The sequence below is a fragment of the Aotus nancymaae genome, unplaced genomic scaffold (assembly GCF_030222135.1).
Source record: "Aotus nancymaae isolate 86718 unplaced genomic scaffold, 86718_ANA_hifiasm-v0.15.2.pri h1tg000058l, whole genome shotgun sequence".
Classification (NCBI taxonomy): Eukaryota; Metazoa; Chordata; class Mammalia; order Primates; family Aotidae; genus Aotus; species Aotus nancymaae.
In genome coordinates, this window is record NW_026988472.1 from 11,859,909 (window position 1) to 11,881,909 (window position 22,001).

The 22,001-nt window shown below is 39.3% G+C and overlaps 1 protein-coding gene across 2 annotated transcripts in view; it reads right to left on the minus strand.

Moving 5' to 3' along the window:
- JADE3 (jade family PHD finger 3) overlaps positions 1 to 22,001 on the minus strand; it is a 166,490-nt gene that overhangs the window by 65,373 nt on the left and 79,116 nt on the right. For both annotated transcript variants that reach the window (XM_064364386.1, XM_064364388.1), the window contains 3 exons: positions 19,573 to 19,629; positions 18,722 to 18,801; positions 6,467 to 6,624 (listed from right to left, as the gene is read on the minus strand). In XM_064364386.1, the coding sequence (XP_064220456.1) occupies positions 6,467 to 6,624; positions 18,722 to 18,801; positions 19,573 to 19,618 (284 nt within the window). In that variant the 5' untranslated portion in view covers positions 19,619 to 19,629. The remainder of the gene's footprint in view (positions 1 to 6,466; positions 6,625 to 18,721; positions 18,802 to 19,572; positions 19,630 to 22,001) is intronic.

The window sequence follows — 22,001 nt, forward strand, 5'->3', positions numbered from 1 at the left end:
TTGAACCTGGGAGGTGAAGGTTGCAGTGAGCAGAGATCCCGCCACTGCACTCCAGCCTGGCAACAGAGCGAGACTCTGTTTTTTTTTTTTTTTTTTTAATTAATTCAAAATGGTTCATGCATTTAAATGTAAAACTATAAAACTCTTAAAAGAAAACATAGAGAATATCTTTGAGACATAGAGCTAGGTGAAAAGTTCACAGCACGCCATTAAAAGCATGCTCCAAAAGAAAAAAAAATTAGTAAACTGAACTTCATCAAAATCACAAACTTTTACTTTGTGAGCAACAATGTTAACAGGATGAAAAGTCAATCTATAAACAGACTGGGAGAAAATATTTGCAAACCACATATTTGACAATGGATTCGTATCTCAAATTTATAAGTAATTCTCAACATACAATAGTAAAAAAATAAAGAATCTGATTAGAAAACAGGCAAAAGACAAAGATACATGTCACTGAAAAGAGTGTATGTATGGCAAAGAGAAAGCTCTGTCAAAAAACCTTTTTACCTAGCTCCTAGATAAAAGACAAGTCTGAGAGTAACTTCATACCATGGGGCTAAATAGGCCTGAATTTATGTAGTACTTAAAAACGTTAATTGAAGACATTTGATTTCGAAAATCTGTTGAAGGACATGAAAATAAATTCTTTATTAATGTTCCAATATAATTTCATATCACAAAGATATGAAATTAAAAAAATCTAGAAAGTAAAAAAATCACAAGACATCGTTTTACCCATGCAAAATGATGTTAGTTAAGGGTTGCTGCAATAAGCAGCTGTAGTTAAGGAAATTAGGTACTCCAAAGTTTAGGTACTCCAGCCAAATCCCAAATATGTGGAGCATCCAAAATGGATGGCTCATATTGAAAGCCAAAAGGGAAATCCAAGGAAGATGATAAAAGTATGGAGATCTCCATTAAATTCAGGAAATAAGATAAACATATTCCATAACAAAATTGTTCTCAAAGTATCATCCCCAGACTAGTGGCATCAGCATTGTGTCGGGAGTTGTTTGAAATGCAAATTCTCAGACCTCATACCTCAGATCTACTGAATAAAAAACTGGGGCTGAGGTTTAGAAATCTGTTCTAACAAGCCCTCCAATAATTCTGATGCACCCTAAAATTTGACAATTACTGTTCCATAGGAAAGGCTATATACTACAGTACAAGTCCTATTGATATTTTCTTTTTTTTTTCTGCATGATAACATTTTGTCGCCTGGGCTAGAATGCAGTGGTGTGATCTCAGCTCACTGTAACATCTGCCTCACGGGTTCAAGCGATTCTCCTGCCCTAGCCTCCCGAGTAGCTGGGATTACAGGCGCCCGCCACCACGCCTGGCTTAATTTTTTTTTTGTGTGTGTATTTTTAGTAGAGATAGGGTTTCACTATGTTGGCCAGGCTGGTCTCAAACTCCTGACTTCGTGAACTGCCCACCTCGGCCTCCCAAAGTGCTGGGATTACAGGCGTGAGCCACTGTGCCCAGCTGATAATTTCTAAAAAATAAAAACTGACATACCTACCAAGAGCAACCAGTTCAGAATTTCATTAAGGAATTCAATATGATCAATAGTTTAATAGCCCGCCTTGTTGTTCCATTAAAATTAAGAGTTTCATATGACAGGCAAAGAATTATGGGAAACAGAAGAGATTCAGTTATAATGGTAAATATTTGAAGCCCATGGAACAAGTATTAGAGCACTGAAGCCACACATGAGTTAGGAGTGCATATCCCTAGATTTGAGTATAAGTTAAACTCTTTCAGTCCCTAAAATTACTGTTCTTAGGCTGGGTGTGGTGGCTCACATATTTAATTCTAGCACTTGGGAGGCCAAGGTGGGCGAATTACTTGAGGCTAGGAGTTTGAGACCAACCTGGCCAACATGGTGAAACCCCGTCTCTACTAAAAATACAAAAATTAGCTGGGCATGATGGCACGTGGCTGTAATCCCAGCTCTTCAGGTGACTGATGCATGAGAATCACTTGAACTCAGGAGGCGGAGGTTGCAGTGAGCCGACATCACACCACTGCACGCCATACTGAGTGACAGAGCGAGATCCCTGTTTCAAAAAATTTTTTAAAAATTAAATTACTGGAGAGAGATCCAAGATGGCCGATTACTAGCAGCTCAGGATTGTAGCTCCCAGTGAAAGCACAGAGAACGAGGAAAGGACTCCACACTTTCAAACAAATTTTTGTTGCTCACGGACCAGGAGATTCCCAGTGGAGGAGCCCCACAGGTCACTAGCGCAACTCTTGTGGCCAGCACGGCGGTTCTCAGTGCAGAGTAAATGGGACTGGGTCCCCTTCTGGTCGACGTTTGGAGCTCTGGGAAGGCAGAGTCGCCCATTCAGCTGATTGAAAAAGGGACTCAAGAGGGAAGCCAGACCGGAGATTCCCGGGCAGAAAAGCACCAAGAATCTTAATGCCGCTGTTTTAGCCAGCACAGTGGGTTGCTCAGATTCCGGCGCTGGGAATCAACAAGTTGGAGGTCCACTCAGAGACCTAATTTGAAAGTTGGTAATTACAAAGATGACAGGTGGATAAATTTACAATGATGGGAAGAAACCAATGTAAAAAGGCTGAGAATACCCAAAATCAGAATGCCTCTCCCTCTACAGGGGATCACAGTTCCTCATCAACAGGGGAACAAGGCCTGATGGAGAACGAGTGCGTTCCATTAACAGAATTAGGTTTCAGAAGGTGGATAATAAGAAACTTCTGTGAGTTAAAAGAACATGTTTTAGCCCAACATAAAGAAACTAAGAACCTTGAAAAAAGGTTTGATGAAATCCTAATGAGAATAGACAATTTAGAGAGGAATATAAGTGAATTAATGGAACTGAAGAATACAATACGAGAACTCTGCGAAGTATGCACAGGTTTTAACAGTCGAATTGATCAAGCAGAAGAAAGCATATCAGAGGCTGAAGACCAACTTAATGAAATTAAACCAGAAGACAAGATTAGAGAAGAAAGAGTAAAAAGGAATGAGCAGTCTCCAAGAAATATGGGACTATGTGAAAAGACCTAATTTACGTTTGTTAGGTGTACCTGAATGTCATGAAGAGAATGAATCCAAGCTGGAAAATATTCTTCAGGATATTATTCAGGAAAACTTTCCTAACCTAGTAAGGCAGGACAATACTCAACTCCAGGTAATACAGAGAACACCACAAAGATATTCCTCAAGTAGAGCAACCCTAAGACACATAATCGTTAGATTCACCAGGGTAGAAATAAAGGAGAAAACTCTAAGGGCAGCTAGAGAGAAAGGTCAGGTTACCCATAAAGGGAAGCCTATCAGACTCACAGCAGATCTCTCAGCAGAAACCCTACAAACTAGAAGAGTGGGGGTCAATATTCAATATCCTCAAAGAAAAGATTTTTCAACCCAGAATCTCATATCCAGCCAAACTAAGCTTCATAAATGAAGGAAAAATAAAATTTTTCGCGAACAAGCAAGCACTCAGAGATTTCATCACCACCACGCCTGCTTTACAAGAGCTTCTGAAAGAAGCATTACGCAAAGAAAGGAACGACCAGTATCAGTCATCCCAAGAACTTACCGAAAGGTAAAGAGTATCTCCATAATGAAGAATCTATATCAACTAATGGGCAAAATAGCCAGATAGCATTAAATGACAATATTAAACTCACAAATATCAATATTAATCCTAAATTTAAATGGATTAAATGCCCCAATCAAAGACACAGACAGGCAAATTGAATAAAAAGTCAAAACACATCGGTACACTGTATCTAGATCCATCTCATAAGCAAGGACACACAAAGACTCAAAATAAAGGACTGGAGGAAGACTCACCAATCAAATGGAGAGCAAAAACAAAACAAAAAAAAAAACAGGAGTTGTAACTTTCGTCTCTGACAAAATAGACTTTAATAGTAACAAAGACTAAAAGAAATAAAGAAGGACATTACATAATGGTAAAAGGATCAATGCAACAACAGGAGTCAATGATCATAAATATATAATGCACCCAATATAGGAGCACCCAGATACATAAGACAAGTTCTTAATGACTTATAAAGAGACTTGGACTCCCGCACAATAATAGCGGGAGACTTTGACACCACATTGTTAATATTCGATGGATCAACGAGATAGAAAATTAACAGGGACATCTATGATTAGAACTCAGACCTGGAACAAGTAAACTCAGTGAATATTTATAGAATTCTTCACCCCAGGTCCACAGAACATACATTTTTCTCAGTATCACATTACACCTATTTTGAAAGTGACCACATAATTGGAAGTAAATCACTCTTGACAGCATTTGCATAGCATTTCACAGACTTAAATGAAATATTGGTTGGCTGTTTGTTTGTTATTTTCTTCCCTTATTCGTTCCTGTCTTTGCTGTTAAGCACAATTATCGGCATAAAAGAGGTTTTTAATACCTATTTTTAGATTGCATTCCAGCCTGGGCAATAGGGCAAGACTCCTGTTCTCTCTCCCCATTTCTCTTTCTTTCATTAAAAAAAAAAAATTAAATTACTGTTCTTAAACTGTTGCTTCATTCTTACTACCCTATTTATCCATGGCACACTCATCAGAAAACATTTTTAAAGTGGTACACTGGACATTTTCCACTTAGCCTAAAAGATTAAAATCACCTCCAATGAGTAGACAATTGATATTGACTTATGAACAAGACCAAAGTCAAGATGTTAGTCACTCTCAATAATCCTTGGAGTATCAATAAATGGTGATGGTCAACTTAGCACTAAAGCTGCTATTGTATAAAAATACTGACAACTCCCAGCTACTCAGGAGGCTGAGGCAGAAGAATTGCCTGAACCCAGGAGGCGGAGGTTGCGGTGAGCCAAGATCGTGCCATTGCACTCCAGCCCGGGTAACAACAGCGAAACTCCGTCTCAAAAAAAAAAAAAGAAAATACTGACAACAAGGACATGAAAATGCTCAACTCCTATGTTCATTCATGATGATATTCTGATTTTTAGGAGGCAGGAGATGGTGTTGATGATGAGCTAGTGAGTTTTGGGACATTTGCTGAGCAAGGCTGTGGAGTTTTCCTTAACAGAGTATGGACAGCCTCTCTGGGGGTAGGACAGCTTGGGCTTCTCAAAATGATTCCAACAAGCATTTCTGGAGCATGACTAGGTATTAAGAACCTAGTACTAGGAGCAGAGAATTCAAGGATGTTACCTCTGCTCTTAAAAAAACCTAACATGTAACAGAAATAGATGGATGTACAATGAGATCTACAATTTCTTACAGTAACCAGCAGGTCCCACTAGCCCCTTTACTTGGCATTCTACATTCTATTCTATTCATTCACTCAAACTTTTACTGAACATTTTATTTAATGCCAACCTTTGTGTAAAGTACTGGAAACACAAAGACCAGAAAGAAAAAATGGCTTCCAAAACCAGTCACTACTCTTGAGCTGAACATATTACTTCCTCTGGCAGAAAAGTCCCTCTCTCCTCTTTCTACAAAACCAAAGCCCTCTCCTACTTCAATTTTCTTCTCAGGTCTAATGTAAATGAAGGCCATGTGCTTATAGTCAACTCAATTATTTTAGTAATCCCCTTTTATTTGGGTTTATGCATTTTACAAACTCTATGTTTTTGGCCCTCTATTTATACATACCATTACTTTAAGGCCCTATTATATTGCAACTTCCCACAGTTTATAGTTTGAATGTGTCCCCAAAAGTTTGTGTATTGGAACCTTAATTCCCAACATGGCGGTGTTGGGAAGTAGGGTCTTTAAGAGATAATTGGGTACTGAGGGTGAAGCTCTCATGAATTGACTAATGCTGTTATAGCAGCAGTTAGTTCTTGTGGGAATGAGATCCTGCAGGAGTGAATTAACTCTCACAAGAGTGGGTCATCATAAAAGTGAGCTTGGCTCACTCTTGTGGGCTCTTAAACACATGTTCACTTGTCCTTCCTCTTTTCTGACACATTATGACACAGTATAAAAGTCCCTGTCAGAAGCTGCTGTCATGTCCTTAGACTTCCCAGTCTCTAGAACTGTGAGCCAAATATTTCTTTATAAACTATACAGTCTCAGGTATTGTTATAACAATGGTAAACAGACTAAGACAGGCATTATGTAATTAATTCTGTTTCTCTCAGAAGACTAATAAGTGCTGCTGACTGTTGAGTCAGACTTGGTTGGAAATCCTTGTCTCCAAAATTTTATCATAATTTCAGATTGGACTTCAAATGGTTTTATCCTATGAATGGGCACATACTACGTCCCTAAATACTTAAGTCTGACTTTAACTACTGACGTATTACAGCCTGGTAAAATATGCCACTGGTCTGAGTGAACTGCTGAACATGGTATGACTTTGTACGATATATGTATAATCAGCAACTCTATGTTTCTCTCCAAGCAGCACACAGATAACCATGAGAGCATTCATTCCCTAACTCAAAGGTGCATGCATGCAAATACCTGAGAGAAGGCTGTGGAACAGTATCTGGACTGGCTGGTACCTGGACTCCCTTTTCCCATTCTTCCTTCCATGTATCAGCAAAGAGGTAATAGCTGTCAGGATTAATGTGGTGAGAATCTGGAATTTTCATGGCACTGATGAGGTCCTTCCGGAACACCTGGAAAGATATTACACATATCTTGAGAAGACCATCACTATGTAACTGATACCATTCAATGTTCTCCTTTTAAAAAGGCCATCCCCATCCACTCTACTTCCAATGAGAGAAACATCTCTAACTTCCTAAATGGCCAGATCGACTTCTGTTTGGAAAGGTTTGAAGTACTGACAAGGAAGCCAGCTTATTTGGGATTTAAGAAAGGGTAATGGAGTCCTTCCTGAATTATTTTCTTGGGCTCTCTAAATTTAAACCAACAATACAGGTTACTCAAAACAGTTTGTACAAACAATCCTCAACTCTCTTATATTAAGCAACAAGTATCCACTGAATTTTAGATCTAGAGAAAAGTTACCAAAATAGTACAGTTTCCATATATCCTTCACTTAGTTTCCTCTAATTGTTTATACTTTTTTTTTTTTTGAGACAGAGTCTTGCTCTGTCACCCAGGCTGGAGTGCAGTGGCCCAATCTTGGCTCACCACAACCTCTGCTTCCCAGGTTCAAGCGATTCTCTTGCCTCAGCCTTCTGAGTAGCTGGGATTACAGGTGCACGCCACCATGCCCAGCTGTTTTGTATTTTTAGTAGAGACAGGGTTTCACCATGTTGGTCAGGCTGGTCTCAAACTTCTGACCTTGTGATCCGCCTGCCTCAGCCTCCCTGTTTACACTTTATATAACCAGAGTTCAATTACCTAAACCAGGAAAGTAGCACTGCTATGATAATATTAACTAATCTATAGACTTCATTCAGATTTTCGCTAGTTTTCTCTCTAAAGTTTTTCTGTTCCAGAATTTAATTTCTTTTTGTTTTTGAGACAGAGTCTCACTATATTACCCAGGCTGGAGTACGCTGCATGATTTTGGCTCACTGCACCCTCCGCCTCCTAGGCTCAAGCCATCCTCCCACTTCAGCCTCCTGAGTAGCTGGGAATACAGGCACTTACCACCACGCCCAGCTGATTTTTGCAAAATTTTTTTGTAATTTTTGTAGAGACAGGGTTTCAACAGGTTGCCCAGGCTGGTCTCAAACTCCTGAGCTCAAGCAATCTGCCTGCCTTGGCCTCCCAAAGTGCTGGGATTATAGGCGTGAGGCACAGTGCCTGGCCTTAGAGTGCCTTTAATGAGTCAGTGGTTAAGCAGTGGTGGCAAATTTCCAATTTGCTAAACTACTATCTTTGGGAAAGATGGTGTTGTGGGAAAATCCTTCCTTAGATCTGGAAAGTGACTGTCAATATCCTAAAATATTTCATTATTTTCCAAGTGATAGTCTTTACAAAATATATCAGTTGATTACAAAATCATGCTTTGGGCTTGATTAATAATGAATAATGCCAAATTATCTAATTACAAAGCATAAGGCATATCTTCAAACTTGACATAACTGCTTATGAAATCTGCTCTATATAGTTTCCTAACCTAAAAACATACTGCAGTGGACTGAATGGTGGTCTCCAAAAAGATATGTCCACATCCTAGTTCCCAGAAACTATGGATATTACTTTATTTGGGAAAAGGGTCTTTGCAGATGTAACTAAGTTAAGAATCTTCAGATGAAGATACCATTCTAGAATATCCAAGTGGGCTCTTAGTCCTTACAAGAGAAAGGTGGAGGGAGATTTGAAATGGAAGAGGAGGAGACAGTGTGATCATGGAGGCAGAGATTAGAGTGATTCATTGATCCACAAATCAATGAATACTGACATCCACCAAAAGCTGGAAGAGGCAAAGAATGAGTCTCTCTTAAAACCTATGGAGGGAGCATGACTGGCTGATTTACTTTTGGCCTTCATACTGTGAAATAATAAATTCCTATTGTTTTAAGCTACCTTGTTTGTGTTAATTTGCTATTATAGCCCTATAAAACTATACACATGCTTACCAAACAGAAGAGTAACTTGAAGACTCTAGACAAAGATATACAAAAGCAGAGGCCAATTAAATCTGGTCCTTGTCTATGGCTTCAGAAATACCCAAACCTCCATGAAGGTGAAGTCTGGGAAACACCAACCAATACACACCTGTTTTTCTTAAGCAAATAAAAACTAAATCCAATGACTATTATAAGTATCCCTTCCCCTTTAGAGAAAAACAGCAGGCATATGATAAGCCCGATTTCAAATTTACAAGCTAGTCAGATTAAAGAGCATGAGATCTAAGTTTTCTAGAGAAACATTTTTACTTAAGGCAGAGCGTGAGAAGCTGCTTTATCTTGCTATAGAACTCAAACATCTCAAGCATGAGGCAGAACATAAAATGTTGAGTGGATGGGAATGTCAGTTCAGTACTCAGGCAGAAGATATCTGCAAAGTGATGTAAAATATATTTACCAGACTGGTCTCATTAACTTGCTTCTGATAAGAAAACGCATTTTTAAAGTTTATAAACTGAAAACAAAATAACTATAGCATATCCTGATTAGTGAGGAGAGTTTTATATACAGACAGTGGCACACGCATACATATTTGTATATATTTTCATAATGAAACAATAAAAGAATAAACCAAAAACAACAAAAAGGGTTAACTCTGCAGAGTGAGAAGAAAACAGGGAAGGGAGAGAGACTTATAGAAAAGTTACCAAAATAGTTGAGCTGAATCTAGCTGGATCTTTCCATATATTTTGTTTTACAGTTTGAAGTTTGAAGCAGGCAAATATTTTATATAATTAAAAAATCTTAAAGGAATATGAGTCTGGGACAGACCACCTGGATTGGTATACTGGTTTCACTACTGAGTAGCTTTCAGAAAGTTATCCAAATTCTACATCTCAACTTGTCTATAAAATGGGGATAATAACACTCACCTCATAGGGGTTGTTGCAAAGATTAAATGGTTGAATTTGCATAAAGAACTAAGCATGGTATGGAACTCATAGTAATTTCTAAATAAATGCTAGATCCTGCTTTTTTACTATTATCATGACAGCATTCCTTCTAAAATTGGAAAGAAGTATATAACTGAGTTCTTCTGTGTAGTCCATAAAGTAAATGTTGATGGAGTAAGAGAGATATGAGTTCATAGCCCAGTTAAAATGTGCATGGTTTGGCTCCCAAAGACAGGGTTCCCAAGCAAGAGCTCCATCAGGAACTTTAACTAACATTCCAAAGGCCACAAGGTAATGTAGAAACTTCACAAAATAAAACATAGCCATCTGTTGCTAAATTAAAGATAATGAAGGAGGGATCTAGATGCTGACCCTGACCTTTCTAGGTAATGAAGTTGAGAAGTTTTACAAGTTCTTAATAGTGTGTCTATTTTACATGCACTGGTAGTTTCCCCCAAAAGTTCCTGAAACAAAAAGGCTTTGTACTTTTCAGATAACCGTTCATTTATGGTCAAAGAGGGGATTCACTGGCTAACATACAGTCCAGAAGCTATGCCAAGCCCAACACTGTGTGCACATCTGGCCTGTCAGATGCTTGCAGAAACAAAGGAGGCCTCACTATGAATTCAATTAGAACATCAATGCTTAACCTGCCAGAGCCACAAAATGAAAATGTCCTTTGCAGACAACTCTGGCTTTTATTGCTCTCATTAACATCTCTCAGTTGGCAGTTTTTTAAAGCACAGCTAGTCTGAACATTTGTGTGACATTTTTCATAGGAAAAGTCAAAACATTAACTTCCTGTATGACACAAAGAGGAACACTGTCTGGTCCATGTGAATAAAGCAGAGAGATTGATCAATTTTGATTCAGTCACTGAAATCTAAAACTATATATAACTGACCACAAACTGACGTGTCACCCCAAAAGCATAAAACAGCCACCAACTGGTAATTATATTTAAGCAAAAGGAATTAATTATAATTATTCAATTGTAGGCAAAGAAGTTGTCAGATTATCCACAAGAATAACAGAGAAAACTTAGCAAAGAACACTGTGCCTAAAAGCCTTAAAAACTCTGTTCTTATTAACAAAGGTACTCAGTATTGTCAAGATATTGCATCCCACACTGATTTTTTTCAATGAATCAAAAAGCTTATTCAACTTCTAAATTTAAAACTTTAAAGCACATGGGAATACTTTTCAAATAGTTTAAAATAATTCTCAGGTTTCTTATAAAGAATAAATAGAACATTTTGATGGCTATGGGCTAACACCAACTGCAACATCAATTACTATAAAGCAATGTACCTTTGGGTTGCTTAAGTTGGATTATTCCCTTTCCCCCATATCAAACAGAGGTGTAATGGAGAAGGGAGCAACAAAGTCTGATTTCGAGATCTGAGCAATTTTCGCACAAGAAATAACATTTGAAGGCTGCTTTACAAATTAGTCTCCCTTTCCTCAGTGTCCCTTTTTGTGTAACAAGTATGTGCTTGCAGTTTAATGCTTTTTACTTTCTGTAGGTCAGAAAACCAAATAATTAAGCTTGTTAGAAATATAGGTACAATGATGTAAACAGGCTTTACTAGAGAGTATGTAGCGCTCTCCATTGAATTAAAATATATGAGCTTTCATTCTGTTGCTATGAAAGTCTTGCATAATCAGACTCCAGGCCTACAGATGATATGCAGTCAATGTGTGGTTTTTTGTTTTTTGTTTTTTTTTGAGATGGAGTCTTGCTCTGTTACCCTGGCTGGAGTGCAATGTAGCAATCTCTGCTCACTGCAACTTCCGCCTCCCAGGTTCAAGCAATTCTCCTGCCTTAGCTTCCTGAGTAGCTGGGATTACAGGTGCATGCCACCACACCCAGCTAATTTTCGTATTTTCAGTAGAGACAGGGTTTTACCACGTTAGTCAGGCTGGTCTCGAACTCCTGACCTCATGATCTGCCCACCTCGGCCTCCCAAAGTGCTGGGATTACAGGCATAAGCCACCGCACCTGGCTGGAGTCAATGTTTTAAGGAAGTTTGATATGTTTTACATGCCAGACTAGTAGGCGAAAATATCCTGGCTTTTGATAAAGAATGGAAGACTTTTTAATAGCCTTCCAAAGTGCTGGGATTACAGGCATGAGCCACAGCGCCCAGCCAGTTACTATGTACTTTTTCTACGGATTAAAAAAACAAAACAAAACAAAACAAAAACCTTTAGAGTATGGGCCCTTTTAAGAATCAGATGAAGGCTACTATCTCAGAAAAAAAATTAACAAAAACATACCCTTAAAAATCTGTATACAATTTCCAGAAGGTACACAAAGCCCCTGAACTATACAGGGGATTCACATATCCTTAGATACTCTTCTCTACAGGTTAAATCAGAGGGAGGCATGCATAAGAATCTCACTGATACACTAAATAGCAAAGAAAACATGTATCTTTTAATGCAGCCAATTAATCCCCTGCAAAAAGGATAATTTATATTGTACTTCAGTGACTAATTCCTAGTAAAATCATAAGGCTCAAGAATTCTGGTTTTATCTCAGACCTGTAGTCAGAAAACAAAACAAAAAGCCTCCCATCTTTATAATAAGCGAATGGCAGGACGGGCAGCAAATTAACAAATTTTCATGAATCCATCAGAGAAATGAATCATAGCATAAATAGCCAATTCAGAGAGACAGGTGCCTGCAGGGAGACACAGGGCAGAGCATTTGCTTACCTGTGGCAGAAGCCACAGCAGGGAACATTAAACTAGAAATTTTGAATCACTGGATGCTGCATGGGGACTGATATGAGAATATGAAGTTCCTGGGGGCTGTAGTTACTGGAGGGCCCCACCTGCTTGCAAGCTTTTTCTTCAGGAACTCAATTAGGCTCACACAGGGAAGATGGGGTGGGACCAGGGGGGCGGTACCTGGAGAAAGCACCAGAGCAGTGTTGTCTGTCTGAGTACTCGGTGCTTAGTGTCCTGGTTCCCTTACCAAAAAAAAGGCTTCATCTGCAGGAGAAAGGTATCAAGTGAGGGCAATGGTATAATTTCACTACTGCTGAGAAAAGGGAAAGCATCCAGCCTCAGCCTCCCTGTGTTACCTAAGGGGCAAAAAGTCTTTATCTACAGGAGAGAGAACCTCAAGGACAAAGGCTGAGAACATCAGAAGATACCTAATACAGGCCAATAAGGGAATGGGGGCAGGGGCAAAAAAGCTCTACCTGTGAAGACTACGTTCCCCACCACCACCTCCACCCCCAGAAACCGGACTGCTATGGACCCTAAAGGCTAAGAATTAATGAAAAGATTAGAGAATGCTGCCCCTCCCCCATGCCCTCTACTATGCTAAAGACTTCAGGGATAATAACATTGGCTAACAGCTTGGGAGAGCTGCAAGAGACAAAATTCCTATGAGGACAAGCACAAAGAGACCTTAAGCCAAGAGGAGGGACAAAAACAGGGTCACTAGAAGAATCTGAAGTCTCTGGTGCTCACAGCAATAACAAATTTCAAACACTCTCATATATTGCTGGTGTGACTGAAAAATGATGAGGCCCTTTGGAAAACAGCCTCGTAGTTCTTCAAATAGTTAATGGTTAAGTAGAGTTACTATATGACCCAACAATTCCACTCCTATGTGTATAGTCAAGACAACTGAAAACATACATCAACATAAAAACTTGTACCTGAATGCTCATAGCAGAATTACTCATAATACTCCAAAAGTGGAAACAACTCAAATGTCCATCAAATGATGAACAGATAAACAAAATGTGGTATACTGATAAAATGTAGTATCATTCAGTCATAAAAAGAAATGAAGTACTGATACATGCTACAACATGAAAGGTGAAAACATTATGTTCAGTGAAAGAAGTCAGACACAAAGGGTGCATATTGTATGATTCCATTTATATGAACTGTCTAGAATAGGCAAACCCATAGAGAAGGAAGGTAAATTCGTGGTTGCCAGGGGGTTACAGGTAGGGAGATTAGAGAATAACTGCTAATGGATAAGGGGTTTCTTTCTGGAGTGATGAAAATGTTCTAAATTATGATTGCGGTAATGGTTACACAACTCTGAACATACTAAACCAACTGAATTATACACTTAAAATGGGTGAATTGTAGGCTGGGCACAGTGGCTCATGCCTGTAATCCCAGCACTTTGGGAGGTCGAGGCGGGAGGATCACAAGGTCAGGAGATCGAGACCATCCTGGCCAACATCCTGGTGAAATCCCATCTACTAAAAATACAAAAATTAGCTGGGCGTGGTGGTGCGTGCCTGTAGTCCCAGCTACTCGGGAGGCTAAGGCAGGAGAATCACTTGAACCCGGGAGGTAGAGGTTGCAGTGAGCCAAAATCATGCCACTGCACTCCAGCCTCCAACTCAAAAAAAAAAAAAAGTGAATTGTATGCTATGAGAATTATATTTCAAGAAAAGATGTCAAAAAACGCTTTTTTAAAAAGGGTGATTATTGGAGTGTCAATGTACATCACCTGAGAGGTCTTGATGTTTACTCCCTCCTAGCAATAATGAGGCACCTCTCCTCCTCAATGTGATGTTGGCAGACTGCGTAGGGAGCCTGGGCTATTACCATCACCCATCAGTAAGGTGGTACCTTCACTACCACCACAGCCCCCATCATCAGTGGGGGCAACAAGGTGGTAGAAATTTCCACCTCTTTGAAGTAGTAGACATTCCCCAGCCCTGCTTCCCAGAGAGAGAAAGAGCTAGGATAGGGAGGTTAGGAATTCTATAACAGGTAGTAAAGAATCAGCACCCATCTTCCCCACTGAAGTGGTTATAGCAGAGGACTGCTAAAACAGAAAATTTAAATAAGACTCAGTGTCTAATGACATAATACTAAAAAATAGGATACAACAGAAAATCACTCATCATACTAGAACTGGGAACGAGAAGAGACAGTCAACAGGCATCAACACTGAGATCACACAAATGTTAGAATTATCTAACAAGGATTTTAAGACATCCAGGATAAAAATATTTCAACAAGAAATTACAAACACTTTTGAAACAAAAAACAGAAAGTCTCAGTGAAGAAATGGAATATATAAAGAATAACCAAATGGAAATCTTAAGATGGAATAATACAATTACTGAAATAACAAACTCATAAGAGGCTCAACAAATGAATGGAATTAATGAACAGAAGACAGAACCAATGAACAACAGAAATAATTCAATCTGATCAACAGAATATACACTGAAAAAAAATGAGAAGAGCCTGAGGTACCTTTGGGAAAATAACAAAAGATCTAACATTCATGCAATTGAAGTCCCAAAAGAAGGGGAAAAAGAAGGTAGAGTTGAAAAATATTTGAAGAAATAATGGCTGAAAATTTCCCAAACTTAGTGGAAGATATAAATCTACAGATTCAAGAAGCTGACTAAAGCCCAAAGAGGATAAGCAAAAAGAAATCCATGCCCAGGTACATCATAATCTAACTTTTAAAAACTAAAGACAAGGAAAAATCTCAAAAACAACTGGGAAAGAAATGACTACCTCAAAGAGAACAACCTACTTGAATGGGGGCAGATTTCTCATCAGAAACCAAGGGAAGTAGCACATTTTTCAAGTGCTGAAAGAAAAGTACTGTCAAACCAGAATTCTATATCAAGTAAAAATATCCTTCAGGAATGAAGGTGAAATCAAGACATTCTCAGATGAAGGAAAACTAAGCAGATTTATCACCAGCAGACCTACCCTAAAAGAATAGCTAAAGGAAGTTCTTCAAACAGAAACAAACGAACAAAAAAGAAAAATGGGGACATCAGAAATAAAGAAGAGTATAAATATGTCGTATTTCTTAAGTGAACCTTAAAACAATTGTTTGAAGCAAACAGGGGCAGTAAGTAAGGCCAGGAAAATCAGAAATTGAGAGAAAAGTGATACTCTGTTATTAGAAATAGGACATAAAATGACACTTTGAAAAAAGCAGCCAATGGTGGCAGGGTGCCGTGGCTCACTCTTGTAATCCCAGCACTTTTGGAGGCCGAGGTAGGTGGATCACAAGGTCAGGAGTTCGAGACCAGCCTGGCCAAGATGGTGAAACCCCATTTCTACTAAAAATACAAAAATTAGCCGGGTGCCTGTAATCCCAGCTACTTGGCAGACTGAGGCAGGAGAATCGCTTGAACCTGGGAGGCAGAGATTGCAGTGGGCCGAGATTGTGCCACTGCACCCTAGCCTGGGCAACAAAGCAAGACTCCATCTCAAAAAAAAAAAAAAAAAAAAAAAAAAAGAGCCAATGGCAATATTGCTTCAGTTTCAGGAGCCAAATAGGAAAAAAGAACTCACAGTGGTTCCACCTGATTCCTCAAAGGCCACCTTCAAACTCACCTGTAAGTAGTGTGTGCTTGTCACCTCTGCCAATTCCCACTTACTTTTACTTCTCTTCTTTTACAGGTTCCTCCCATATTCTCCTTGCTGCCTGAGTTCCCAGCCCCTGTTCAATTCCAGGTTTGTTCTCTCTATTCTTGAGTTTTGCTCTCACTTCATTATGGAAATTTTGATTATAACTACTCATGAGAAAACACTGGTGTTGTCCCTTATTTCTTAACTGCCAAAGTTTCAACAAATGTTTACTATACAATTATTGTACCCTATATAATATGTCCAATGCACACTGGTTAATAAAACAGAATTCAGTATGAATAAAAACCTGAATTTCAGTTCTGCTTTTTTTTAATGACCCTAGGCAAGTAACTGAACTTCTCTGAGCATCATCACCTGCAAAACAAACAAACAAAAAACTGGAAAGTACCTACTTTATGGTATTATTAGAGGAATAGAACAAGAGGATACTATTTCCCTGATGTGCTTGATTATAAAAATCACCTGAGTCACTTTTTAAAATCCAGATTCCAGGCACTTTTCTTGGAAATACTAATTCAGTAGTGTCACAGGGTAGGGTGAGTCTGGAATCATTAATTTAAAAAGGCATCCAAGGAGAGTCTCATAATTGTTTAAATTTGGGAAACAAATTAATGTAGAGCTTTTGGCACACAAAATTTCAATAAATGGTAGCTATGAGAGGTAGGTATGATAATGTCCATGTTATGTTGACAAATTATTTCAGAGAGATGAAATAAGCCAGCAAAGCAGCACATGAGATCAAGCTCTTCTAATGCAAAGGCTAGTTTTGTCCTACAACATTACCAGGTTTTCCTTTTTATAACAGAATATGAAATTATAAATGAAAACAATTTGCTTTTGGCAGCCCAGGTCCCCTATCCCTTACAACAAAAAGACTACTATTACCACTGACTGGGAGGCAGTAGGCCTCAAAACCCAAAGCCCTTGAATTGCCTTATGTCCTAAGACCAGCTTTCCTGTCCTCCTAAAGGGGTAGGTAGCAAAGTTTCTTTCTCACCATCCTGTAGTCAAAGTATCCTCTCGACAGATGGGAAATTTATTCCACTCCTGTTTATTGTGTGTTATATTCTCTAAGTTTTTCTGTATGACATGGACATATATAAACTCTGACATTCTATTGTGCCCAGAAACATTCCTGGCAAAAGAAACAAATGAAAAGTAACCTTCAAGGAAGAGAGAAATGCCCTCTGGTGCACACCCGAAAGTATTCCCCCAAAGAGTCACTCCCTTTCCATGAAGGTGGTGGGACCTATGACTTGCTTTTAAACAACAGAATATGGCAAACATGATGGGATGTCATTCCTTTAAGTCACATTATAAAGCAAATGTGATGGGGATGCCACTCTCACAATTATATTATGTTATATAACATTCCATCTTAGCTGACTGGAGGGAAAGACTCTCCTTGCTGGCTCCAAAAAAGTACGCTGCCATGTTGTGAGAGGATCTATGGAAAGAGCCATGTGGCAAGGAACTATAAGTGGCCTTTAGAAACTGAGAGCGCTCTCTACCAAAAGCAAGCAAGAAAACAGAAATCTCAGTCCATCGGCTCCAAGGAGACAAATTCTGCCTACAACATGAATGAACTTCGTGACAAATTCTCCCGTAGGCAAGCCTCCAGATGAGAACACATCCCATTTTCCACAGTCATTTCAGCCTTGAAAGACCCTGAACAGAGAATCTAGTCACATCATGCCCAGATTACTGACCCACAGAAACAGAGATATAACTGTGTGCTGCTTTAAAACACAAATTTTGTGATAATTTGTAATGTAGCAATACATAACTAATATATTATCTGTTCCTTTACAGCTAAGGAAGTCTACTCATAGTAGAAATGAAGATATACAAGGCCATTTTATCACCATTTAATTATCACAGAGGGAACGTCTGTAGGATCCACTAAACCACTATCAAGTCTAAGGGGAACCCTAGCACTTTGCTGCCCTTTGCGCAGAAGATGACTAGCCTCATAAGAATTCACCTATTCTTTCTGGTCCACCAGTGCTCCAAAGGCTGTAAGGACCCATCACAGCCCACGGCCCAGATGATTTTTAATGTAGTCCACCCACAACCTACTCACCTATCCCTTTCTGTACTATCTCTCCTCACCTGCTAACTTAGCTTTTTCCAATCATAGGCCAGGAAATCTTTAGATCCTTCCCAATTTCCCTAGTCTGGCTCTCTTTGACTTCCTGGTTAGGGGAGGAATATTCTAAAGCCAGGCACTATGTGTCATCACCAAAATGAAATCACAGTGTGAAGATTATTGTTCTCCTAAAGGAGATAGAAAATGGAATATTTCTTGGAAAAAAATAAGTTCATCAGAAAACAAGCCTACCCACTGACACATTCTTTATTCCTCACATCTTCAGATTCTGGGTATTGTTGATATATAGGCAGGAGGCAGCCATCTATCTTTTTAAAAGTTGTCTTAGTTTATTTAGTATTGCTATAAAGGAATACCTGAGGCTGAGTATTTATAAAGAAAAGAAATTTATTTAGCTTATGGTTCTGCTGGCTGGAATATTCAAGATTGGGCAGCTGGTAAGGGCCTCAGGATGCTTCCAATCATGGTGGAAGGCAAAGGGGAGCTAACATATGTGGAGATCACATGGCGAGAGAAGCAGCAAGAGAGAATGGGAGGAGGTGCCAGACTCTTTAATAACCAACCCTCAAGGGAACTAACAGAGTGAGAACTCACTTATCCCCCTGCACTGGGAGAGCATTAATCAATTTATAAGGGATACATTCCCATGATCCAAACACCTCCCATTAGGCCTGGACCTCCAACATTGGGATATAATTTCAACATGAGGTTTTGGGGGACAAGCATCTGAACCATAGCTTAAGTCTAAAAATTGAAAATATGATCTCACCTCAGCAGGTTTCTTGGGTTCATTTGGAATTTTTGACTTGATCCTATACATTGAGCCAGAAGTAAAGGAAGTGGAAGGACCTGGAAAAGATAATTAGAAAAAAATACTGAGATGCATTACCTACTAAAATAACTAAATGTCGTAAAACTAAATGTCATCCAAGAGAATATGAAAGATATGATGGAGAAACTAGAGAGCTCATACCACTGAAGAAAACAGTCAAACTGCACTGAAAAGTGCCTCATGATGGAGTTTAGTCACATTTATAGATGATCTGCTACAGTGCAAAAGCTTCAACAATGCTAAGGATGAGATTATCTGATTTGGTATAATCACAACTCATAATGTTTTGGAATAACACAATTCGTGTTCCACTTGGAGAAAAAGTATCTCCAAAAACAACTGGAAGAACTAAGTAATCTGTATCCTTCAGCACTTCCCCAAAGACTATTGCTAATAAGGTTATTGCCTTTTACAAATGATGACTGATTCACAGTCAAACACTTAGTACCTAAACTACAATTAGGATTAGGGGCTACAATTTATGATCTTGTACTTTTCTTCCTTTCTAGAGAAGCTGTGTTAAAGCATTACTAGATTTGGCTTTTGTTGTTTAGGTAAATGAAAAGTGAAAACAGTTATATGCCACACACAACCAATTCTTCTAATTTATCTATCTCTAATGAAATTTCAGTAAGAAAATGGTGCCCTGAATTTTCCTTCTCAGAAACATTTTTTAACCATTGAAAAAAAGCATGAAATGGCTTATCCTCAGTAGATTTCAAGTCAAAGGAAAAATCCCCAAGGGATATAGACAGAAAGGTTACCAGCTGCCAGCCGGTTCTACTCACTCTCGTCTGAACTGTCACTGCTGCTGAGAGGCCTATGGCGTTTCATCCTGGAGCATCCTGGGAAAAAGAACAACACTGAATAAAATAGTTCACACACACCCATCCTAGAGGGCAGTCAACACTGTCCCACAGCTCCCCGAAGTAGCAACAAGCAAATTACACAAATTGAATGATTTTTGTCAAGAATACTCTCAAATGACTTAGAGTACTAGGAGAAAAGTACTACCAAATCTTTTAATACAAAGCATGTCAAAGACTAAGAAAGGCTACACATTAGCCTTAGGAGGAAGCCCAAGCCACAGAAGATGAGTGGTACAGCACTAACTGGAGCCTCAGATGTGGCCACATGGCCACTGTCCACCAAAACAAAGGGTGGGGCAGCCATGGGGCCATAATCAGCCAGTGATCCCCAATAAGAGAAGAACAGAAAAGGAAAAATCAGTCACGAGGGCAGGGCCATCAAGAGCCAAGGTTGAACAGCATGGACGTAGTTGGCTGAAGAAAGAACAAGTGAGGCACATCCACCTTTAAGAACACGACCACACTGATTTTCTGCCTGCCCTTTATCCCTCTCTTTCTGTCCTTATATCCCAAATAAGTAGCCTAATCTAAAGTCATAATTATATATACACTACAAGGAATGTTAAAGAAAGCTCCTATGTTGTGAAGAGTAAATAAAAATGCTTTGTACTAAAACGTCTAATGGTTCAAGTGTACTTCCCTGAGTGTGGCCAATGACAGATTAAAAAGAAGCATCACCCTCTGGGAACACACTAGCACTGGAGTGAAAAAAAAAAAGTTAAGTCACAGTTAAGCACTTTAAGTCACAAAGGAAGTGCTGAAAATGTAAACTTGAAAAGACAGCCATACAGTCAGTGACCAACATTCTTTTATGTGCCACAACATACAAAATGCTACCAGGGGCTATCATGATTCCATAATGAATAAAGGTCAGGGCTACTGCCTTCAAGCTATTTACGATCTACTGAGGAAGTAGAAATCCATGTACAAGGCCACTTTGAGTGATTATGAGTAGCAGCAACAAAATCATATGTTAAAAAGCTTATAGAGTTCCACTTCCGGCATAACAGTGTGAGCAGCTCCATGGACGACCCTCTCCCAGTGAAACTGGTGAAAGTTATTTCAACTAAAAAAAAAAAAACATTTAAAGTCTCTGGAAATGGTCCTAAGGGCATACAGCAAATGAAGAAGTACTTGTTCAAGAAAATCTACTAAAATTCAGAATGTAGAGTCAAAGTCTGCAGTATTTGGATCTAGAACCACTTCCTGCATCTTCCCTCCTAGCACAGATCTCATGCCAGAGTAGAGTAGCCAAGTGTTCCTTCTCCCCCAGCTCTCAGCTCCTTTCTTCCTGGGAAGAACAGGATGCCACCATCATTTATCCTGTTCCCAGCCACTTTTGCTGAGGCTACATTCCAGAAGAATGTCACTGAGAGGTAGGGGCTCCCTTCTTCCACCTAGCCCCCAAATCATGTGATGGAGGCTATTCCTTGGGTGTTGTGCCACCAAGAATACCAGGGCCTTGACTGCCCTGGTACTACCTTGTGAGTGGGGATTCTATACCAGAAAAAGCAAACCTGGGAGACCTGGGGCTGAAACTCAGAGGGAAGCTCACCATTTGTCTCCATCCCCTGCGCCAGAGCTGTGGCTCAAAGATTTTTACCAGGGAGAGAGGCATGGCATAGAATAGGGGGCTTCAATTCTCCTGCAATGAAACTGACTTCATTTGCAACTGAGTGTACAGCAGTTCAAGCCTAGGCTGCCTAATATGCCAGAGAGAACCAGGGAAAGAGACAGCAGGGAAAGAGATGGCCTCTTGGGGTCAGAAGAAATCTCAGGAACTATCTTTAAAGGAGCCCTAATTTGATTGGATCACTTTGTGGAGCAATTTATGTTCCAGGACATGATTAAAACAACAGAGTGACCAGTCAACAATTAGTAGACCATAACAGCTTGATGTGGTCAAGGAAAGAGACAGCCAAGGAGAGTCTCAAAACCATTGTCATCCCAGGGTGACCGTGGGGATATCCAAGCTTGTAACCCTGAAGAGCAACACCAGAGGCTTCATACTGCAGGGTGAGAATGGGGGTTCAGGAAATTGACTTCAATAAAATAATCCAGCCAGTTACTAAAGAAGTAAACAAGCAAATAATAATAAAGAACCCTGGTGGAGGGGGTAGTACCTACAATTGCTACAATATGTTATCTAAAATGCCCAGTTTCCAACAAAAACTTATGAGATATGCAAAGAAACAGGAAAGTATGACCCATACAACCACATGTCAATTTTAACAGGCAAAGCCTTCAAATTGTTCAAAGAAAGGGAGTAATATAATTTGATTATTAAATATAAAAAAAAAATAAAGTGAGCTTGGCAGAAAAAAAATGTTCAAAGAACTAAAGAAAAC